This window comes from Artibeus jamaicensis, unplaced genomic scaffold (genome assembly GCF_021234435.1).
Source record: "Artibeus jamaicensis isolate MK-2021 breed Jamaican fruit bat unplaced genomic scaffold, CSHL_Jam_final contig_685, whole genome shotgun sequence".
Classification (NCBI taxonomy): Eukaryota; Metazoa; Chordata; class Mammalia; order Chiroptera; family Phyllostomidae; genus Artibeus; species Artibeus jamaicensis.
Window position 1 is genome coordinate 13903016 of NW_026521924.1, and position 19562 is coordinate 13922577.

Here is a 19562-nt window from a genome sequence, read left to right on the forward strand (position 1 = left end):
TGGTTTATTTCACTGAACATAATGCTCTCCAGATTCATCTATGCTGTTTCAAAGGGTAGGAGCTCCTTCTTTCTTTCTGCTATGTAGTATTTTGGGAAGTCTTTAGTAAAATAAAAAATTATAAAATTTTCCATCTTTTTTTCTAAACAGCGTATCTAATTTTATACCATTTACATACAACTTTCCATTTTAGTAATGGCAACAATGAAATTATTTCACTTTTTGATATTAAACAATAACAGCACTAACTCCCCAAAACACGCGTTACAACCATATATCAGACTCTGTCATCAATGTGGTGGTCTCAGCATTTTAGATATTATGTTCCCACCTTGATTTAAGTCCTATTTACTGAAATAAAAACAAGCAAGACAATGAACAGGAAAATCATTTTTAAAAAGGAATACAAATCCAACAACCACAGTGAAATATCTCTAATAAAAGAAATAAAATTTTAAAAATAAGGCACCACTTTTTCACTTATATTGGCAAAGATTAAATTTTTAAAAACCTAAAACCTACAGTTTACCAGGGAGTATGCAGCTGGGGGGTGAAAGTGTGATCACACATGTAAACAAGCTGGAAGTGTAAGTTGCACTTTTTGGAGAGCCACTTGGCAATACTCATCAAAGCTCTAAAAGAGTCTAGTCCCTTTGAACCAATCATCCCACTTCCAGAACCCTTCTCAAGGACATGACTAAGCACACACCTCAGAACATGGTCACAAGGGCGCTCCCTGCACCACTGCTCACAGTGACATCTGCAGACGACCAAATGTCTGACCCATAGGAACACTGAGTAAGCGGTGGCCCCTCCCTTTCCGAAGGCTGTGGGCGTCCCCTTGGTGCCACCTTCCCGGCCTCCCTCAGCTCCTTCCTCCCCAGAGTCCACTTCCCACAGGGTCTAACCATCGCTTCCTCAGTGAGCTGACCCGAGTCCAGGGAACTGAGGAGGAGTTTACTGGGGACCCATGGGAAATACACTCCTCACTGACAAACTGAGACGTGAGAAGAGGAACAGCCTTTCCTGACTTTTAGACGCAATTCTGTGAAGATGTGAAGCTGCAGTTGCAGCAGCAGCTCTTGGGACCAGGAGACAAGCCTAAGGCCAAACACCCTGAGGCCGAGGCCAAACAGAGTCCTTAATGACACATGTGAGCTGCGTGTGTGTGAGTAATGAATGTGCTGGGTTACTGAAGTCCATTATGTTTGGACACTTACCTCTGGTCGAAAGCACCCTCCTGCCATCAGCTGTAGAACAGAATGCTTCAGAGCCAGTGGAAGTCGTGCCACTGGAGTATTTCTGAACAGCAGATGCACAGTTAAGGGGAACAAACTACAAAGAAATATGCTTTCATTTTTTACTAAAAACCGAGTATGTTAATACAAATTTACTTACCAAGAAAAGGTTTTGGAAATAGTTACCTCTGATATAGTTATGCCTGAAAGCCAGAAGCCAGAAAGTAAATACTTCCTCTTTGCATGTTTTCATTTTGTTTTTCTACAAGTGTGTGCAGGCACGCCTCTGAGATATAGGGGTTCAGCACCAGACCTCCATAATACGGTAATAATAATGTATTATTGCTACTAAGTAATAATAATAATAATTTTGCGGGTGGAGGGTCTCCTTGCCTTTCGATCACAAACAACTCAACCCCTGTGAGTGAAGTGTGCCTGTGTCACTTAGACTTCTGTCACCCTTTTCCATTTCCTCTGTCTACTCAACCTGGTTCTGAGGAGGGAGAAAAGGTGAACGTGTATTCTGCTAAGTTATGTTGAACTGCGAGGGCGCTTTTTAAATAGAAAGTGTTGTTTTTTCTATTTCAAAGTGTTTGGTGAAATAATATTTGAGTATATCAAGCATTTAATGTTATCCCTTTATCATACCAGGACTCCGTACCACTCTGTATCAGAATATTTTCTGTGAAGCAAAGGGTCCCAAAATAAAGGCTCATCAGGGGCCATAGGAACAGCAGATGATGTGAGTCCTTGTGAGTGAGAACAGAAAACCGCCCCTGGGAGGGTTTAGACTCATCTGGAGACGAAACATCCTTGTGTCCAGATCCACTGGGTTTCCTAAGAGCTGCTGAGAAAACATGGTGCAATCATTTTGTGTTCCTCAAATGCCCGTTCCTTTTCTTCTACTGCATCCAGAACCTAATGTGTTTCTTCATAAGCCTGGCCTGTATCCAAGTTTAGTGGGGACATAGCAAATTCAAGTTGTTGCAAATCAAATCCTAGTCCACCACCTATGGCCTACATGAGGGTTTCTTTCAGTGCCCAGTTCCTGTAAAACATCCCCAGCTGAGTCCATTATCCTTAAAGGTTCTGATTATTTCTAATTACTTATTGGTAAACTTTCTTTTCATAATATGAAAAGATTCTCAAGTTAAACAATGACCTGGAAAACTAGCGTTCATTGTATAAATTCCAGTTCATAGCTCTGGTTCAGCTGCAGGTGCAGCAATGTCCCTTTTGTGAGAGATGCTAAAGTTGAAATGGGATAAGGATTCAGTGAGTCTTGCAAGAACTGGTTTTCCAGTTTTATGTAAATAAGTATTATTCCAAGAGATATTCACTTTCTCCGCAGCTCATTTCCTCATTATCAGAAGACCAGCCATGGTGGCCTTAGCGTCCTGGCCACAGAAGGACTGGCCGAGGTGCTCCTCCTCCTCAGGCTGCATAGGTCACACTGCCAGCAGCCACAGAGCTCAGCTGGGCAGCAAATCATCACAGGAAAAGGTCCAGTGCACGCCCATCATTGGTGACACCAAGCAGAGTGGCTTGGCAGGAAAAACTTAAACCCACTCTTTGCCACATCCCTTTACCTCTCTGTTCCTCGGTTCCATAATTCCTGATAGGGTCTCACATTATAGGCTTCTGTGAGGGTTACATGTATGACACATATAATGTGCTGAGCTCAGGCCCACTCAGGGTGTGCACTCTGTCCATGAAAGCTGTTGTCGATAAACACCTAACAAAACCCACATGATCACACGTGGATGGATAAATAACTGCTCTGTGTTTCCCCCCAGGAGGGGCAGGTGAGGAGCTGCAGGTGATTCAGCCTGAGAAGTCAGTGGCAGTGGCAGCTGGAGAGACGGCCACTCTGAGCTGCACCGTGACCTCCATTTACCCCTGTGGGGCCCTTCATGTGGTTCAGGGGGACAGGGCCAGGCCGGGAGTTAATCTACAGTCTCAAAGGAGGCCACTCTCCCCGAGTAACAAGTGTTGTAGATGTAACAAGGAGAAACAACACGGACTTTTCCATCCGCATCAGTGACATCACCCCAGCAGACACCGGTACCTACTACTGTGTGAAGTTCCGCAGAGGAAGCCCTGACACGGAGTTCAAGTCTGGGGCAGGCACTCGACTCACTGTGAGTGGTGAGTACAGTGTGGGATCCTCTGTCCCTGCTGTGTGACAACAAGCTCCTAAGAAAGACCTTTGTTTTTATAGCAGCAAATAGGAATCAGGTGGTGGGTGCTTATAGACAGGGTCTGATTTCTGGTCTGAAGTCACCCCTCCTGCAGGTCAGGGAAGTTGAGGCCTTGGCATGTCCTGCTATTTTCTTAGGCCCCACGGCTGGTAAATGGTGGGAAATGTCTGGAGCCCTCTGGTTGACCCCCCTTTCTGCTCTTGTCTTTTCCAATCCCATCCAGCCCCCTCATCCAGGGATGAGGGAACTGAAGGTCTGAGGGACTTGCCTGTCACAAGGTCAGACCTCACCCCTGCCTCCAGAGAGCCCTCCCCTCAGTGTGGCCGAGCCCCCCTCCCTGACACTCACTGACACCCGCTGGGAGCCGGGCTCCCCTCTGGGTGCTGTGGGAGCTGCAGGGGTCTGAGCAGGCAGAGCTCTTCCCACGGAGCTTCGTTCTCCTCCCTGCAGTTGGGGGAGATCCATGCAGGGCAGGGAGGGGGGCGTGTTCCTGTATTTCCTCCTCAGAAGCATCACGTGAGAAGACATTCCTAAGGGGCACAGACTCCTGTTCACTCTGCCAGCCCTGCTGGGAGGAGGTGCCAGAGGTTGGGGGCTCACTGTGGGTCTGTCTGGTAAACCCCCTTTATTTCAGGGACCTGGTCACACTGTCACTAGGCTGTGAGCAGAGTTTTCTCTACTGTCCCTCACCCTGGGAGCAGGTTCCCTTGTGGGTGACTTAGGTGTCATTCCATTAAGGCAGCAAAAGTGCTTATTTCAGGTTTTCTGCTGGAGGCCCAGGATCCCAAGTATTGGAATATCTGCACACAAAGGACTGTTAGCCAGCCTGCCTGATCCCCCATACAAAGACAGGAGCCTGGGGCCAAAGGGTGATAGTGATTTTACCTTTGGTCACATGGCCAGTGAGTAGTGGAATCATCTCAGAGTTCAATCTGAGTCCAAGCAGGTTCCTTCCTGTCCTGTCTTAGGACCCTCTTTCCCTGGACAACTTGGGCACATAGAAGGTGCCGAATGAAACCTAATTACACCAAAACATTGAACAAGAAGCCAGAACATTCCCCCCATCATTTTCTCAAAGTTCACATACCCCTCGCATCAGACCCTGAAGCCCAAGATTATTGAAATCCTCTCCCAGCCTTGGACCTCATCCCCCCAGTCAAGCACCCACATCAGCACCTAGAGCTGCCCCTTCTTCAACAGCTGCCTCACCCTCCGGTGTATGGAGACAGCGTCGTTCATTAACAGTCTCCTGATGGATATAAGTTGTTCCCATCCCCGGGCTATTAGGACAGTGATGCAGGGGAGAACCTTGTCCATGTGTCACTTGCTCAAGAGAGATGCTCCCTGAAAGTGGCATTGCTGGGTGAGGGGGTATGTGAAGTTGAGCCTTTGTGAATATTGCCAAATGTCCCTCCCATACATGGTAGCAATGGAGTCTCCCTACAACTCCTACACTTGGGCAGGGAAGGTGGCTTTATCCTGAATTTCCAGATATTAGAGTAGTTCCCCGGCAGGGTGTCCCTTGCTGAGGCGACCACAGGTTGTATGTGACTGCATCTCAGATCTGCTGCCTCCCTCATTCCTCTTCCCGGAACTGCCTGCCCAGCCGAACCCTGGATGAGAAGGCAGGGAGGTGGGAGGGGGTGAGGATCAACAGCGTTCTAGAATCTTCATCTTCCTCATGACATTTACTCTTATAACCGGTGCTGTGAGAGGGGCTATTGTTGACAGGTGAAGACTCTAAGGTTCAGAGAGGGGACCTGACTTGTTACTAGCAGGGAAGCTAAGATTGACCCCAAACAGCCTGACTCACAGCCCCTACTTTACCCCACTGTCCTTGTCAAAGTGTGCAGAAAGCTCCAACTCCCCCCTTTTAAATTATTGCATTGCTTTGTTCTTCATCGATGTGCATTTTTTAAAAGTTCTGTGGGGGAGGCAGGGCAACTGTACAACCCAGATCAGACGAGTACGCAAATGTCACTTGATGTGCTGACCCTGCTCCTAGTGACAGGACTCAGCGCATAGGAGCATCCAGGAGGCTTTTCCCCTCCATTGTGCTGTTTGATCTTCACTGAGCACCTGCAGGAGCAGCTGGGGACAGTGGCCTGGAGAGAGGGTCACTAGGGGCCACTGCAGCCCCACAACAGCAGGCACAGCGATCCTGGATCTGCAGACTGAGGATGAGGAGGGGGAGGCGTTTCCTAGAGGCTGGTTAGGGCCCTGCATGAGCTGAGTTCTTATTCTAGACATGTTTGCCTGGCACGTCTAGAATCCTCTGAGGATCCTTTGAGGAGGCCATGTCTTTCATTTATTGCTAGAGGAATTCCTTAAAGTCAAGGATTTCTGACAGCTGTCAGAGAGATGCGGTTGGGGACTGGATGAAAGAAGCTGAAGAAATTACCAAAAAACATATGTGCCAAACCCACAGGCACAGGCAACAGTGAGGTGATGGCCAGAGGGAAGGGGGCTGGGGCTGGGTGGAGGATGGATAAGGAGGATGGGGAAATGAGAAGATCTGTAATGGTGTCAACCATAAAAATAAAGTTGACAAAATTAACTAAAAATTCTTAGTGGAAAAAGTAGAGGATGGCGGCCAGTGTTGGATTTGTGAGGTGGTCCACTTACCCTGCGGATGGACATGAATTGGGGCCACAGCAAATACTCCAGGACCCAGTGGGGGGTGCGGAGACAGCCCCTTCATCTCTCTCAGCCTCCCTTTGCTCCTCTGTAAGATGGTGACAATCATGGACTCCTTTGGAGAGTGGAAGGATTTCAGGTGCTCTGTCTGAATCTCCCAGCACAGAGTCACTCCCCAAATCAAGTGTTATTTCACTGCGTGGCCCACTCTGTCCTGCTGGGCCCCTGTGTCCTCACCTGCAGACAGTGGACGCTCTCCCCACCCTCTGCAGGAAGGACTCAGGCTACAGGGAGCCTGGTGAGAGGGCAGAGCCTCGGTGAGTGATGGCGTCACCCCACTGCTGGGTGCTCTTGGGAAAGTCTCAGTGTCCCTGGGGTCCTCAGTGTCCCTGTACAGGGGTGATAATCCAAGCTCCCACTCAGGGGTCTGTGAGGACAGGAGGGGGTGTCTAGAAAGCCCCCAGTGGGTGGGTCAGGATGTTACTGGGTGTCAGCACCCAGCACGTGAGCTCATGGGCCTAGTCCCCTTCCTGGGCTCACACCCCAGCTCTGCCACTTCCTGGCCTGTGACCTCTGACGCATTGCTCCCCACACTGTGCCTGGTGTCCTCACCTGTCAGTGACAGCACCAACCTCAGAGCAGCTCCAAGGCCTGAGTGAGTGACCACATGTGAAGTGATCAAAGCGGTGCCTGACATGTAGTAAATGTTCGATGACTGTGGCCTATGACAGGCTGAGGCCATTAGGTCCTGGATGGGACACTTCCCTTTCCAAGTCTCAATGTATTGGAGTTGGAGGTGGGGTTCAGTGCCTTTCAACGTTGGTTGTTCTAGGAATCACCTGGGAATCTTTGCAAAGGTCCCCAGACCCTGGCTCCAGGAATTCCTGACTCATAGGAATTCTGATTTAACTGTCAGATGTGGGCTTGGCAGCTGCATTTCTTCACTATCTGGAGGCAGAAGGCCCTAAGCTAGGTGTTCTCTGAGGTCACAGAGGAAATCTCACATTCTTTCCCCTGACAAAGGTGGCTCCCTCTGCTGCTGGGCTGTGAGAATAACACCTTTGGGTGGTGTGGGTGCTTCAGAATCTCATGTGCCAGAGACAGCTCGTCAGAGGCCCAAGAAAGTAAGCCCAGGTGATGTGGTAGGGACACCTTCCCGCAGAGCAGGCCTGTGATGACAGCCTCGGGGAGAGGCAGCCCAGACACCCTGTCAGATCCGAGCTCCCTGGCTGGGGACACTTCCCCATGTTTAAACCCATGTGTTGTCTGCACAGGCCCTGGAACCCCACCATATACTCACACCCCAGAGTCCTTCCTGCACCAACACACCAGCTTGTCTCTGCCAAAATCTGCTCTCCTTTTTGAAAATGCTTCCGGCTTCTGTAAAGAGCTGATCTTCAGGAAATGCCTGTGATCTGGTGTGTTTTAAAAGTCAATTCTTCACAGTTGTTTCCTAAGGAGATCATTTTTTAAAAGTGAGAGAATCATAATATGGTAACTTCTCTGCTTTCTTGTTTATAATCTTCATCCAAGGATGTGTTTATTGATTTGAGAGAAGGAGAAAGGGACAGAGAGAAAAAGAGAGAAAGAGAGAACACAGATGCGAGAAAGATGGATCGGTTGCCTCTGGTACACACCCTGACCGGGTCCAAGCCCAAAACCTAGGTGTGTGCCCTGACCAGAAATCAAACTTTCAAGACCTGACCAGGGCTCTCTGCATTTTTGATCTGAGGTTTTGCACAGCAGCTCTGGGGAGAAGGACTTGAGACTTTTCTTGCTGTTCTTGTTGTAGGCAGACATGAGCAGAGAAAGGACAATGGGCCAGGTCACCAGGGTGAAAAGCCCTCGGTGCCTAGCATTGAGCAAAACTAGGAAAACAAAGACCTCGACCTCCGGGGAGCCTTTCCTCCCCTAGCATGCTGGTGGTCATGCGGTTTGGATCCCCTGACCTTTCTTCCCTAAGGATGACATTCTGGCTTCAGATGTATTTTAGCTCCAGGACCAGAAAAGAAGCAAAACCAGGATCTACTGCATTGACAAATGACCCCCTGCCCTGGCGCTGACCAATCAGTGGAGACCATGACCCTGAAAGGTCACACCTGGAAAGCTTATGAATATGCTGTTGACATCTTCCCCTGAGACCACCACTAACATTCCCACCTGCAAGAGAAAGATAAAAGCTTCAGGACAAGGACCCATTGAGCACTCTTCCTCCCAGCCATGCCTTTTCCTTTCCCCTCTTCTTCCTACACAGACACCCGCCTCCTGTCTTAAGGGACCCCATGAGACTTGCAACCAGGGGAGCAGCAGGCAGTGGCAGCTCATCCCAGGCTCACCCCCTGCATCCGGTCTCCAAGTCCTCTTTTCTCCGACTGGCCAGTGAGCCAAAGCCTACGCACCCCCATTGCTTCTTCTAGGCCACATTCACCCTGCTTGCACTGTCCTGGATGTGCTTTTGCTGCGGCCAATATATTCTTGCTTTACTGCATTTTGTCTATCAGTTGAAATTTTTCCTTCAAGATGACAAGAACTAAGGTCTCGTCATCTTGCTGGTAAAACCTACACTATGCTTTTCTTTTGCCTTCTTGCACCTAAAGAAGAGGTCAACCCAGAACTAGAAAGACTGGGTCTAATGATAACAATGAGAGATGTTATTTATCAAGCACCTACTATATTCCAAGCACCTTGTTTTGCATATATCCTCACTCCTCTTACTAGGGTGGTGTTTTGATCCACTTTGTGCAGAAACAGACACTGAAGCTCAAGGTTAAAGAACAGAGATGCTAAAATTAACCCAAGTGCAGAGAGATAAGCCCTGTTCTTTGCTCCCTGTGTGCCCTTGGCCAGCCAGTTCCCCTCTCAGCCTCCCCCCAAAAGTGAGTCCACAAGGGCCAACCTGCAGGGCATTGGAAGGGTGAGCAGCTGAGGGGCACAGAGGCCTCAGCCCATCGTCAGGAGACCAAGAGGCTCCTGATCAGTGGTACCCAATCCCAGTGTCCATCCCCTTAGTGTCATCCAGACTGCTGGTGTTTTTATGACTTGGCTTCTTCAAGTGACACCCCTTTACTTATGTCCTCAAAATATTTGATGAGGTTTAGGAAGCAAGGCAGATATTTACAAATGCAAACACTTTTTCATATTTGATGTGCGCCCCCTGTTAGAGAAGGTGTTGGAAGTGATTAACCATGTGGAGACACCCTGCAGACCTGCCACAGGGAGGAACTACAGCCTTTGCTGTAGATTTACTGCTGGTGTGTGGATGCTTTCAGGACAAAGGAGGAGCCCTGGCTGCTTTGTGGGCCTGTGTCTGTGTTCCTTCTACTTTACTAATGATTAAGAAAATTAGTCTGAGGGGAGGTGGATTGCGGGGCTGGGTGAAAGGTGAAGGGGTTAAACAAAGAAAAAAACAGAAAAAGACTCACAGACACAGACGACAAATGGTGACCAGCAGAGGGAGATGGGGAGACAAATAGTGATGGAAGGGGACTTGAGTTGGGGTGGTGAACACACACTACAATGTAGAGATGACGTATGCAGAACTGTACATCTGAAAGCTATATAATTTTACTAACTAATGTCACCACAATAAATTCAATAAATCAATCAGTAAAACTGACCACACTTGGCTTTCTCAGCACTCAGTGATCTTTGTTTTCAACCCAAAATGGACCCAAGAGAAGAACCCTAATTCAGAAAAACATCCCACCTCCATTTGAAATTCAGGGATTGGCACAGACGAGACCCTGCTGGACTGTTTGTAGATACAATGAAAACTTTGGAGTAAACTCATAAACACCCGAAGGAAGAGTTCTGCATATAAATTCAGTCCAGGTTCAAAATACACTCGTGTTTACTTTTGTGAAGCATCTTCTGTTCCCTCAAAGCAAAACAACTTCCACTGCCCAATTCAACCCTCCCTGCAGCCTGGGAAGGAGAAGTGACTGCTGTCCGCTCTCAGACGGAACTGGGATGTGCCCTGGCTGCACCTCTCTGTGCCTGCCAGCCTGGTTCCACTCCATGGGGTCCCGGGTCACCCACGGCTTCCCCCGCATTTACTCTGTGTAGGCTTTCTGTGAGGTCAGGAAGGTGTCAGCGGGGCGAGACGGGAGAGTTAATAGGAAGAGGGAGAGGGCTCAGTACTGTTGTTCCCGAGCCCAGACAGGAGGGGCGTCACCTGATGAGGAAGGAAGGTGCCCTTTGAACTCAGGCCTGGAGCTGCTTGTGGGTCCTGCCTCTCACTCAGGGTTCACCTCTGGTGACCTGAGGTCCTGCTCTGTAAGATAAGGATGATGATGCACCCTCCTAGTATTGTTAGAGGATAAAAATAATATATGAGAAGGTTCTTGACAATGTCACATGCTTGTCATTGGTGGTGATGATCACAGTCATGTTCATTGTTCATTGTGCTCCTTTTACAGCCCAACCCTCTCCCCCCGTGGTGTCAGCCCCCACGGAGAGGGCCACACCTGGGCAGACAGTGAGCTTCACCTGCGAGTCCCACGGCTTCTCCCCCAGGAACGTCATCCTGAGATGGTTCAAAGATGGGAACGAGCTCCCAGCCTCCCAGACCACTGTGGACCCAGAGGGAGACAGCCCTCCCTACAACATCTCCAGCACAGCCTCGGTGCGGCTGGCCAGGGGGGATATCTGCTCCCAGGTCATCTGCCAGGTGGAACACATCACCCTGAAGGGGGGCCCTCCTCTTCGTGGGACTGCCAACCTGTCTGAGATCATCCGAGGTAGATGCCCTCACACCCAGCCCGAGCCCGCACCTGGCTCCTACCCTCCAAGCCTGTGCCTCCCCCTGCCATTTGCTCCAGAGTGTGATTTCCCTGGAATGTAATTCCTGACAGTCCTTCCCATCACCAGGCCCTGGAGGTGCCTGTCACTCACCACTGTTTAATGGCAGTGACCAGGGGAATGCCTGCCACTCTGCTTGGTAGTTTTACCTGCTTTACCAAGAGCAACTCCAATAACTGGGCACCTACTGTTTACCTGGCCACTACGCGCTTGGTGTTTTCACTTATTTTGCTCCAGTGATTATGTTCCAGCTGCATGCCACAGCTGTGCTTGGTGATTTCACTCTTATTACCCTGATAGCAGCTCCCAGTTTCTGAGCACCTACTGTGTGCAGGGTGCTGTGCTTAGTGATTTCTTTCACATGAAAAGCAAGCCGTGAGTTCTGAGCAGCTGCTGCCTAGTTAGCGCTGTCCTGAATTACCCCTTGCTGTGATGGGGGAGCTACGTTATGGGGCCCTCCTCTGTGATCTGTGTGTCCACAAGGTCAGAGCCTCTGCCCTGTGCTGTTTCAGTTCCGCCCACCTTGGAGGTTAGACACGCCATGTCAGAGAACCAGGTGAACGTCACCTGCCAGGTGAAGAACTTCTACCCCCAGAACCTACAGCTGACCTGGTTGAAGAACGGAAAAATGTCCCGAACAGAAACACCCTTAACTCGAGTAGAGAACAAGGATGGGACCTTCACCTGGGGGAGCTGGATGCTGGTGAACTCGTCTGCCCGCGGGGAGGCCGTGGTGCTCACCTGTCTGGTGCAGCACGATGGGCAGCCGGCCGTCAGCAGGAACCTCACCCTGGAGGCCCCCGCTAACCCGAAGGACCAGAGCACAGATGGACCCTTTGGTGAGGCCTCCACTCCAACTGACCAGCTCTGTTTAAATTTTATCATTTTTAATGATACAAGTATTCATTCGTGCTTACTACATACAGAACAATCTAGAAGTCTGTAGATAGAAAGTAGAATTTTGAAGTGAGCTCCCCTTCCCCAAACCCCAAAGTCAGCACTGGCAGGAGTTTGGTACATGTCTTCGTAGATCTTTTGACATCAGTATACATACGTTAAAGAAAGAGGGTGGGACAGAGGGGGACCATCCTGTTCCCTGCCCTCCTGCTGTCTTCACCCAGCAGTTCTCCAGAGCACCATCCACCTTGGCCCCGCCCCCTTCTGCTCCGCCCCCTCCTCGCTCTCTCATCTCCCTGGACTCCCTGGCTGCCCTTGAGAGCCAGCCGCCCTCCCCGGCCCCGCCCCGAAAGGGAGTGGGCGAGGCTTAGGATTTGTGCGTTTTTTCCCAGGTATAATCCCCCCCGCTGTGATCAGTGTCCCTGTACATATTCTGTCACGTGTGCAGCTGTCTCCGTGGGACGGTTTTCCAAAGCTTGTTTCTAGGACAAAGTGCATGCTCGTGTAGGTGATGGTAATGTGTCTCTTCATGGGGGAGCGCAGGGTGTCACTTTCTCAGCCCCTTCCAGTGTGCTGTCATGTGTCTCTGTTTTGTCAAATGGCAGCACCTGGTTGGAATTTCGGTGCCACTGTGGAAGGTTTTGTCATCTGTGGTGAGCATGGCTATGTCTTCTCCATAGCAGACCCTTTGAGTGGATAGAATAGAGGCCATTTCTTTTCTCCGTGCATCCGTCAAGGGGACAGAGGGCTCTAAAGAAGTCCTGTGACCCTGTCAAGGTGTCCCTTCGGTGTCACTGAGGCCTGGCTTTCATAGGGTGAGCACTGCACTGGGACACAGGATGTGCAGATAAACCTCTGGCTCTGTCACAGACCTGCTGGTGACTGTGGACAAGTCAGTGCCTCTCTCGGGGCCCCTCTGCTTTCACATGGCCGTGCTGAAGGAGAGGAGCTTTGTGACCCTACCTTTGAGTCCCAGCTGCTGGGAACCATGGCAATGTGGCTTCAGGTCCTGACACAGCCTGGCACACAGTAGGCATTCAGGAAGTAATACCTTCAGAAAGGATGAGAGAGTTGGCTGTTCGGTCAGTCACTGAGTTGTCCCCAGAGCTATCCGAGGTAGTGAAGGTTGTTCTTGGCCTCAGGGAACAGGGGGAAGCCCGAGTGTGGAGGTCTAAGTGACTTGCTCGAGGCCACACAACTATGGGTGCTGCTCTGAGCACACGTGCCTGCAGCTCAGCCCGGCCCCGACGACCCGCTGTGCTCCAGGGTGGGGTTCCCTCTGTGGCCGTGGGCCCAGCCAAGGCCTTGCCTTCATTTCAAGTGTCCTGGGGTCAGAGCCCCTTCACCCAGGTCCCGGGCGCAAGTCTGTGGACGGACCCTGAGAGGTCTCCAGAGCCCACTAGTCACCTGCATGTCTGCCCCTCCTCACTGTCCCTGTTGTGACTGAGTTCCAATGGACCCGTGTCAACACATGGCCACCCTGGTTCACTCAGATGAGGGAGAGCGTGTCTCTGTCCCTCAGGAGTGCCGTCCGTGCCCACGACCTGCAGCCTGGTTTCCACTCTGGCTTCAGCACCAGTTTCCCTCCTGGCACCTCGGTGTGGTTTGTGTGCTGCCGCGGTTCACCCTCCTGGGGACGTGGGTGCAGAACCGTGAACGTGCCCAGGTGGCTCAGGACATCCGAGAAGACCCAGCCAGGTTCTCAGTTAATGATGCTGTCTAGTGTCAACAGAGGCACTGGGTAGCGACTTTGTTTGTAATTTGCATACATGAAGGCTCCATTCTTCCTTGTCTGTAGACAAAAGTCCCAACTTGAATAATATCTTCATCGTGGTGGGCGTGGTGTGTGCCTTGCTGGTGGCCCTGCTGATTGCCGCCCTCTACCTCCTGCGGATCCGACAGAAGAAAGGTGAGTGGATTCCCTGCTTCCTCCCCTAAAGTTTGCCCCGGGCTGTCCTTGCCAGGGGCAGAGGCCACAGGAGCGCTTTGGGATCCTCCTGGCTCAGGCCGGGAGGCTGTCCGGTTACTGGCAGTCATGAGAAAGGAGCCCAGAGGCAGCAGTGCCCTGGCTGGCGGGACAGGCTCACCAGGCTGCAACCTGGGTGGGTCCCTCCAGGGCTTTGCCCCCATGGGTGCAAGATGGCCACCTCTGCCCCAGGCCTCACCTCTTCAGGGGACCGCTGTCGAGGTGGGAACAGACACCTGCCAGGGTGGCAAGCCGGCCTCAGGGAGAAATAATATTCGCAGGAACCCCTGGCAAACTTTTGCTTTCCTCTTACCTGTCCAGACTAAATTCCTAGCCCCTAGGCAGGGGGCCGGAAGGGGGTAAGGGTACTACCACCCCCTACCTGCATGGCTGATGGGATAATTAAGTGCTCTCCAGTTCATCCTAGGCTTTCCCATCCAGACCATACACTCAGGTGGCTGAGTGGTCACAGCCTGGGCCTCCTTCTGCCCCCATTTATGACAGTGAACCAGCAAAATCCCAACCGCCTACTGAACATTTTCTACAAACAAATTTCAGTCCCTCTATAATGTTCTTTCCTGTCGACCACCCTGTCGGTTTGGAGTTTCACAGAAGGGACTCAAGAAGTGATGGAGGTATGTTGGGAAGACTTCTGGTCAGAAAGCCAGGTGATTGGGGCTAAACCAATCAAGGTCATCTGAGACCCTGAGGACAGGGCCCACCAGCCTGTACAACAAATACGTGATAATTAGGGACATGTCCCCCTTCATCTAGGCATCATCACAGGGCCTAGAGAGTCTCCTCTTCTATGAAGAAAATGTGTCTAATTTCTTTCTCATGGACCATCAGGAGGGGACTGGGTCAAGTTCCTGAAAGTCTTCACTCCAGAAGACCTTTCCAGAGCCCACGTTCCTCCCAAGCCCACTGGCATTGTCCTCACCCACTGCATCAATGCTCAGTCACTGAGTGTTACATCCCTGCCGGCTGGAAGAGTAAATGTGGGGAGGGGATGACAATTTCCCTGAAAAGGAGAGATATACAGCCTTGGGTGGTGTGGCTCAGTGGATTGAGTGCTGGCCTGCAAACCAAAAGGTTGTCTGTTCAACTCCCAGTCAGGGCACAGGCCTGGGTTGTGGGCCAGGTCCCCAATAGAGGGCGCGTGAGAGGCAACCAACGGATGTATCTCTCACACCTTGATGTTTTTCTCCCTCTCCTTCTCCCTCCCTTCCCCTCTCTCTAAAAATAAATAAAATCTTAAAGAAAAGAAGAGATACACAGGAGTTGCATAAATGCGTTTCCTAATAACTTAGTCGTGTATGCACATCAATTTGCAAGTAAAGCCCGTACTGGTGTGGTGGTACCCTTAAAGACCTGGGTTTCCCACAAAACCGACACCATTATACACAATCAAATCCACAGTTATTCCCTAAGGGCATCTAAAGTAGAGCATATATTGAAACTTTCCAAATTTCTTCTGTAGCTGTTCACTGGTGCTCCAAAATTGGTTTCAAGTCGAATATAAATGCTTAGTAAAATTTTTCTGTGAAACCATCTGGGCCTGGACAGTTTTGAGGGGGAATTTTCAACTGTGTCAATTTCCTTAAAATAGTTCAGGGGTATTCACATTATTCATTTTGTATTGGCTGAATTGTGGTAACTTTTGCTTTTACAGAAACATGGTCCTTTTTTTCTAAGTTGTCAAATGTCTGCCTGTTGCATTGTTCATAATATCCTCTCATTATCCTTCTGATGTCTGTACGACCCGTACCCCAGCCCGGGTCACTCCCGACATTGGAACTGTGTCATTTATCTATTACTCTTTGTCAGGTTCGCTACAAGCTTTTCATGTCGATCATTTCAAAGCACTCACTTTTTGTTTTATTAATTGTCTCCATTGTTTTCTCTCTTCAATTTTATTGGTTTATTTTTAAATTTTTGTATTATTTTACTTTCATTTTATATTCAGTTTTATCTTTTACTAGTTTTAAGTGAATGGCATAGTGGTTAGGCAATCACACACTTTACAAAATGTCCCTTCCTGTTCTCAGCACCTGACCAGCACCACCGTCGTCACTACAACACTGCTATGTTCCCTGTGCTGCACTTTATATTCCCATGATCATTCTGTAACCGCCCATCTATACTTCTTATTACCTTGACCTTTTATAGCAAGTCTCTGAATTACCCCCCTCCTCTGTAAACCGTCAGTCCACTCTGTATCTATGCGTCTGCTTCTCTTTTGTTTGTTCATTCCTATTGTTCTTCAGATTCCACATATGAGTGAGATCATATGGTATTTATCTTTCTCTGCCTCACTTATTTCACTTAGCATAATGCCCTCCAGGTCCATCTGCGCTGTTGTAAATGGTAAGATTTCTCTTCTTCATGCCCAAGGAATATTCCATTGTATATACGTACCACTGCTTTTTTATCCACTCGTCTCTTGATAGGCTCTTGGGTTGCTTCCACAGCTTGGCTCTTGTAAATGACACTGTAGTAAACATAGGGTTGCACACACTCTTTCAAATTGGTGTTTTATTCCCATAAGGGAGATTGCTGGGTCATAGGAATTCCACTTTTTATTTCTGGGAGGAACCTTCATACTACGTTCCACTGTGGCTGCACCAATCAGCATTCCCACCAACAGTGTGCAAGGCGTCCCTTTCTCCATGTCCTCACCAATGCTCATTGTTTGTCATGTATGGTCTTTATTATGTTGAGATATGTTCCCTTTATTCCCATTTTGCTGATAGTCAACTCGATTTTTCTCCTTTTTCCTGTTATATCTCCTTCCTTCTGCTTGCTTTCAGTTGATTCAGTTCTACCTTTCCTCATTTGTTAAGATGGGACCTTAGATAACTGATTTTAGACTTTTTGTTTTTGCTAATGCCACAACCGAGTCAGCTTTTGTGCCTGAGGAATTGGGGGCAGGGCAAACTACAATGCCCCCTTGTAGGCATGGCCGCATTTTTCCTCCAGACCTCAGGTCGGGAGCCAGGGAGCCTTTCTCTTCCGTCTCTCAGTGTCCCCCATTGTTTGTGCCTGATGCAATTTCTAGGGGCCAGAATAGTACTGAACAGGAAAGCGGGAGATGAGTTTCCTCCGCCTTGGCTGGACCAGCTTGCATTCTCATTTTAGTCTCGGTCCTGGGTTCGGGATCAGACTGGGCTGCTACTTCCTGGAGCACTCAGTGTGCCTGACACAGAGCACTGAGTACTCAGTACCACTCCTGGAACTGATTGTGTTAAGTTGTCTGAGCTGGCAAGGTAAAGCAAAGCGCAAGAGGCCTCTATACCGCTCTGTACCAGGATGCCCCACCTCACTGGTGGGGCAAAAGACTGGTGTCTGAGGGTCCTGCATGAACGGTCCCACCTCACTGCATGAACGGTCCGGTGGGTCTGGTGTAGTCATGCACATCATTTTGATCATGATTATGGTGCTGGGCTATTTACACTACTTCTAGATGAATGAACCTCCCCTCTGTCTGTACAGCATAGTCAGGCATGCCAATATATTTTTTGGCTAAATGACTTTTTCAATAGTGAAAAAAAATTTTGAGTCCTCAAAATTTGAGTTCTTTCTTGTCTTTCACAACCCTACCTTACTCACCATCACCATTTCCTTTCCCTTTAACACTTATTTAGCAATTAGCCCATTTTCCCTTTATTCCCACAGAAGTTATGCTCTTTAAATTGTGCCTGTCCCTTCAATCACATCTGTCCTTTTAAAATGTCCCTGTCTCCTTGTATTATATTTCTGTGGCCACTGAAACCAATTACCACACAGTAAGTGTCTTAAAACACCGCAAGTTTATTTTCTTGGGTTCTAGAGGTCAGAGGTCTGCAGTGGGTTGGCAGGACTGGGCTCCCCCTGGAGGCTCTGGGGGAGAATCCGGGTCCTTGCCTTTGCAGCCCTGGAGGTTGCCCACACCCTCAGCTGAGGCCCCACAGCACTCAAGCTCTGTCCCTGTCATCACATCTTCCTCTCTGGCTGATCTGCCCCCACTTTCACTTAGTAGGATCCGTCAGTACGTTGACTCCACTTAAAGGACCCCCCCCCCAAAAAAAATCCTCATTTCACTTTTTCACTTAATCACTATAACTAGTCCCTTTTGCCAGGTAAGGTAACATATTCACAGATCATGGGGGCTCTGTGCCAACCCCTTTGAACAGACTCACTTTGAAGCCTTTTCCTACAATTTAGCCCGTAAGTCCTGATCTCAGGGCCACGTATTTCCTCATCAGGGTCCTAATCTTGGAGTAGGACCATTGAAGTGGAGAATTCAACCTTTTCTGTCGCTCTGCTATTCCTTAAATTGTGTCCTTGGCCCAAATGTCAGCTTTTTCTTCCCTCTGGCTCTAGAAGAAAAGAGCCTACAGTGCCACCTAGAACTCTTCTGGCTCACACTTTACCTTATAATTAATCAGTCTAAACTTTTCACAGTCTTTCTCCAAGGATTGATGTCCTGGCAACAGCCATCCAAGTGCATATTCCTTACACTTACCACTTCTCAACTAATTTTTTAATAACTGATGTCAACACATTCCTTCCTCTGGTTACACCATCCCAGCTCACCACCAGTGAAAATTTTAACACTTGCACCAATAGTGCAAATTGGAGCAGACCCCTGCTATATGTCCCACCAGTCTGGGGTCCTCTTGACCAGCCAGATGGTGGATAATCTGGTTTCTAATTTGCATTTTAGAGTTTGCTTTCCAGAGGACTCCCAAAGTTCTATAGATCAGTTATGCTTGGAAGCAGACTCTAAATGGACATAAGAGTGTGGGAAGCTCGCTGTGGGGGGCTGTCAGGATCCGCATGCCTGAGGGAGTGAAGGAGCAGCAAAAGGAGCTGCTGAACTGCAATGCAGGCTCCAGACTTGGCCACTCCACAGAGAGCTGGACAGAAGAAGAGTCTCTAAGAGCTGTTTACATGGAGAGAAGGAGGCTGAACCTTCATACTGCCGGTCCAGCCAGTCCTCTGACCCAGGCTGTCCTCTGGGGGCTGGGGGGGGGGGGGAGTGCCATGCAAACTTACAATGAAGCTCCCTTCACCTGAGGGAATGTCCCAGAGAGCCTCTCAGCTGAGAATTGCCATTCTCCACCTTCCCACAGGAAATATGGTGAATTCCTCAGTCCTACATTAAGGATTATTATCATTATAATAAACTGTTTAATATCTTTTTATATTTAAATAAAACTGGCTCATTGTAAATCTGCAAAGAATCTAAAAGTTTTCCAGATCTGATTTTCTGGGTCCAAATGAGAGATTTCAGGTGACCTGAGCGCTGGGGTCAAGGCTGGCTGAATGTGTGTCAGCTCCTCCAAAGCACATGACCCCATGTCTTGAGTCACTGAGTATTTCCAGCCAGCAGGTCTCATGAGAGCAGGCCTGTGCGTCCTCTGTCTGCTCCTGAGGACATGGGTCACCCAGCCCTGTCCATGGTGCCAGAGAGCAGCACTGCAGCTCTCTCACTGTGAAATCTGTCCTCACTCCACTCAATTGATCTGTTGACACTTGTTTCTGTACCTGTGAGAGGTTGGACTGTCCTCACTCAAAGACAAGTCATAGGGTCATCGTATCAAACAACTGTGATGTCATTTTCTAGGTTTGAATCCCACTAAATTTGAAACCCCCTCACTCTCTGAGCATCAGTTTCCTTATCAAAATGAACATAACTTCTCCATAGAGGCGAGAGGACTGAATTAGTTAATCAGGTGCCACCCTTACATGTCATTAAGTGCACATTCTCTTCACCCATATCCTCAAGGAAGACAACCCTGGTAAGCTGAGAAGGGGGTGATTAAGGATGAGGAACATTTT

General features: G+C 49.2%; 1 protein-coding gene and 1 pseudogene across 1 annotated transcript in view; one reads left to right on the forward strand and one right to left on the reverse strand.

Annotated features, from left to right (window-relative positions):
• LOC119047692 (tyrosine-protein phosphatase non-receptor type substrate 1-like) overlaps nt 1–19562 on the forward strand; it is a 29735-nt gene that overhangs the window by 5890 nt on the left and 4283 nt on the right. The window contains 5 exon segments of the mRNA XM_053671180.1: nt 3035–3132; nt 3134–3386; nt 10495–10815; nt 11389–11715; nt 13572–13682. Coding sequence (XP_053527155.1) covers nt 3035–3132; nt 3134–3386; nt 10495–10815; nt 11389–11715; nt 13572–13682 — 1110 coding nt within the window.
• LOC119047761 (L-aminoadipate-semialdehyde dehydrogenase-phosphopantetheinyl transferase-like) lies at nt 1856–2951 on the reverse strand (annotated as a pseudogene).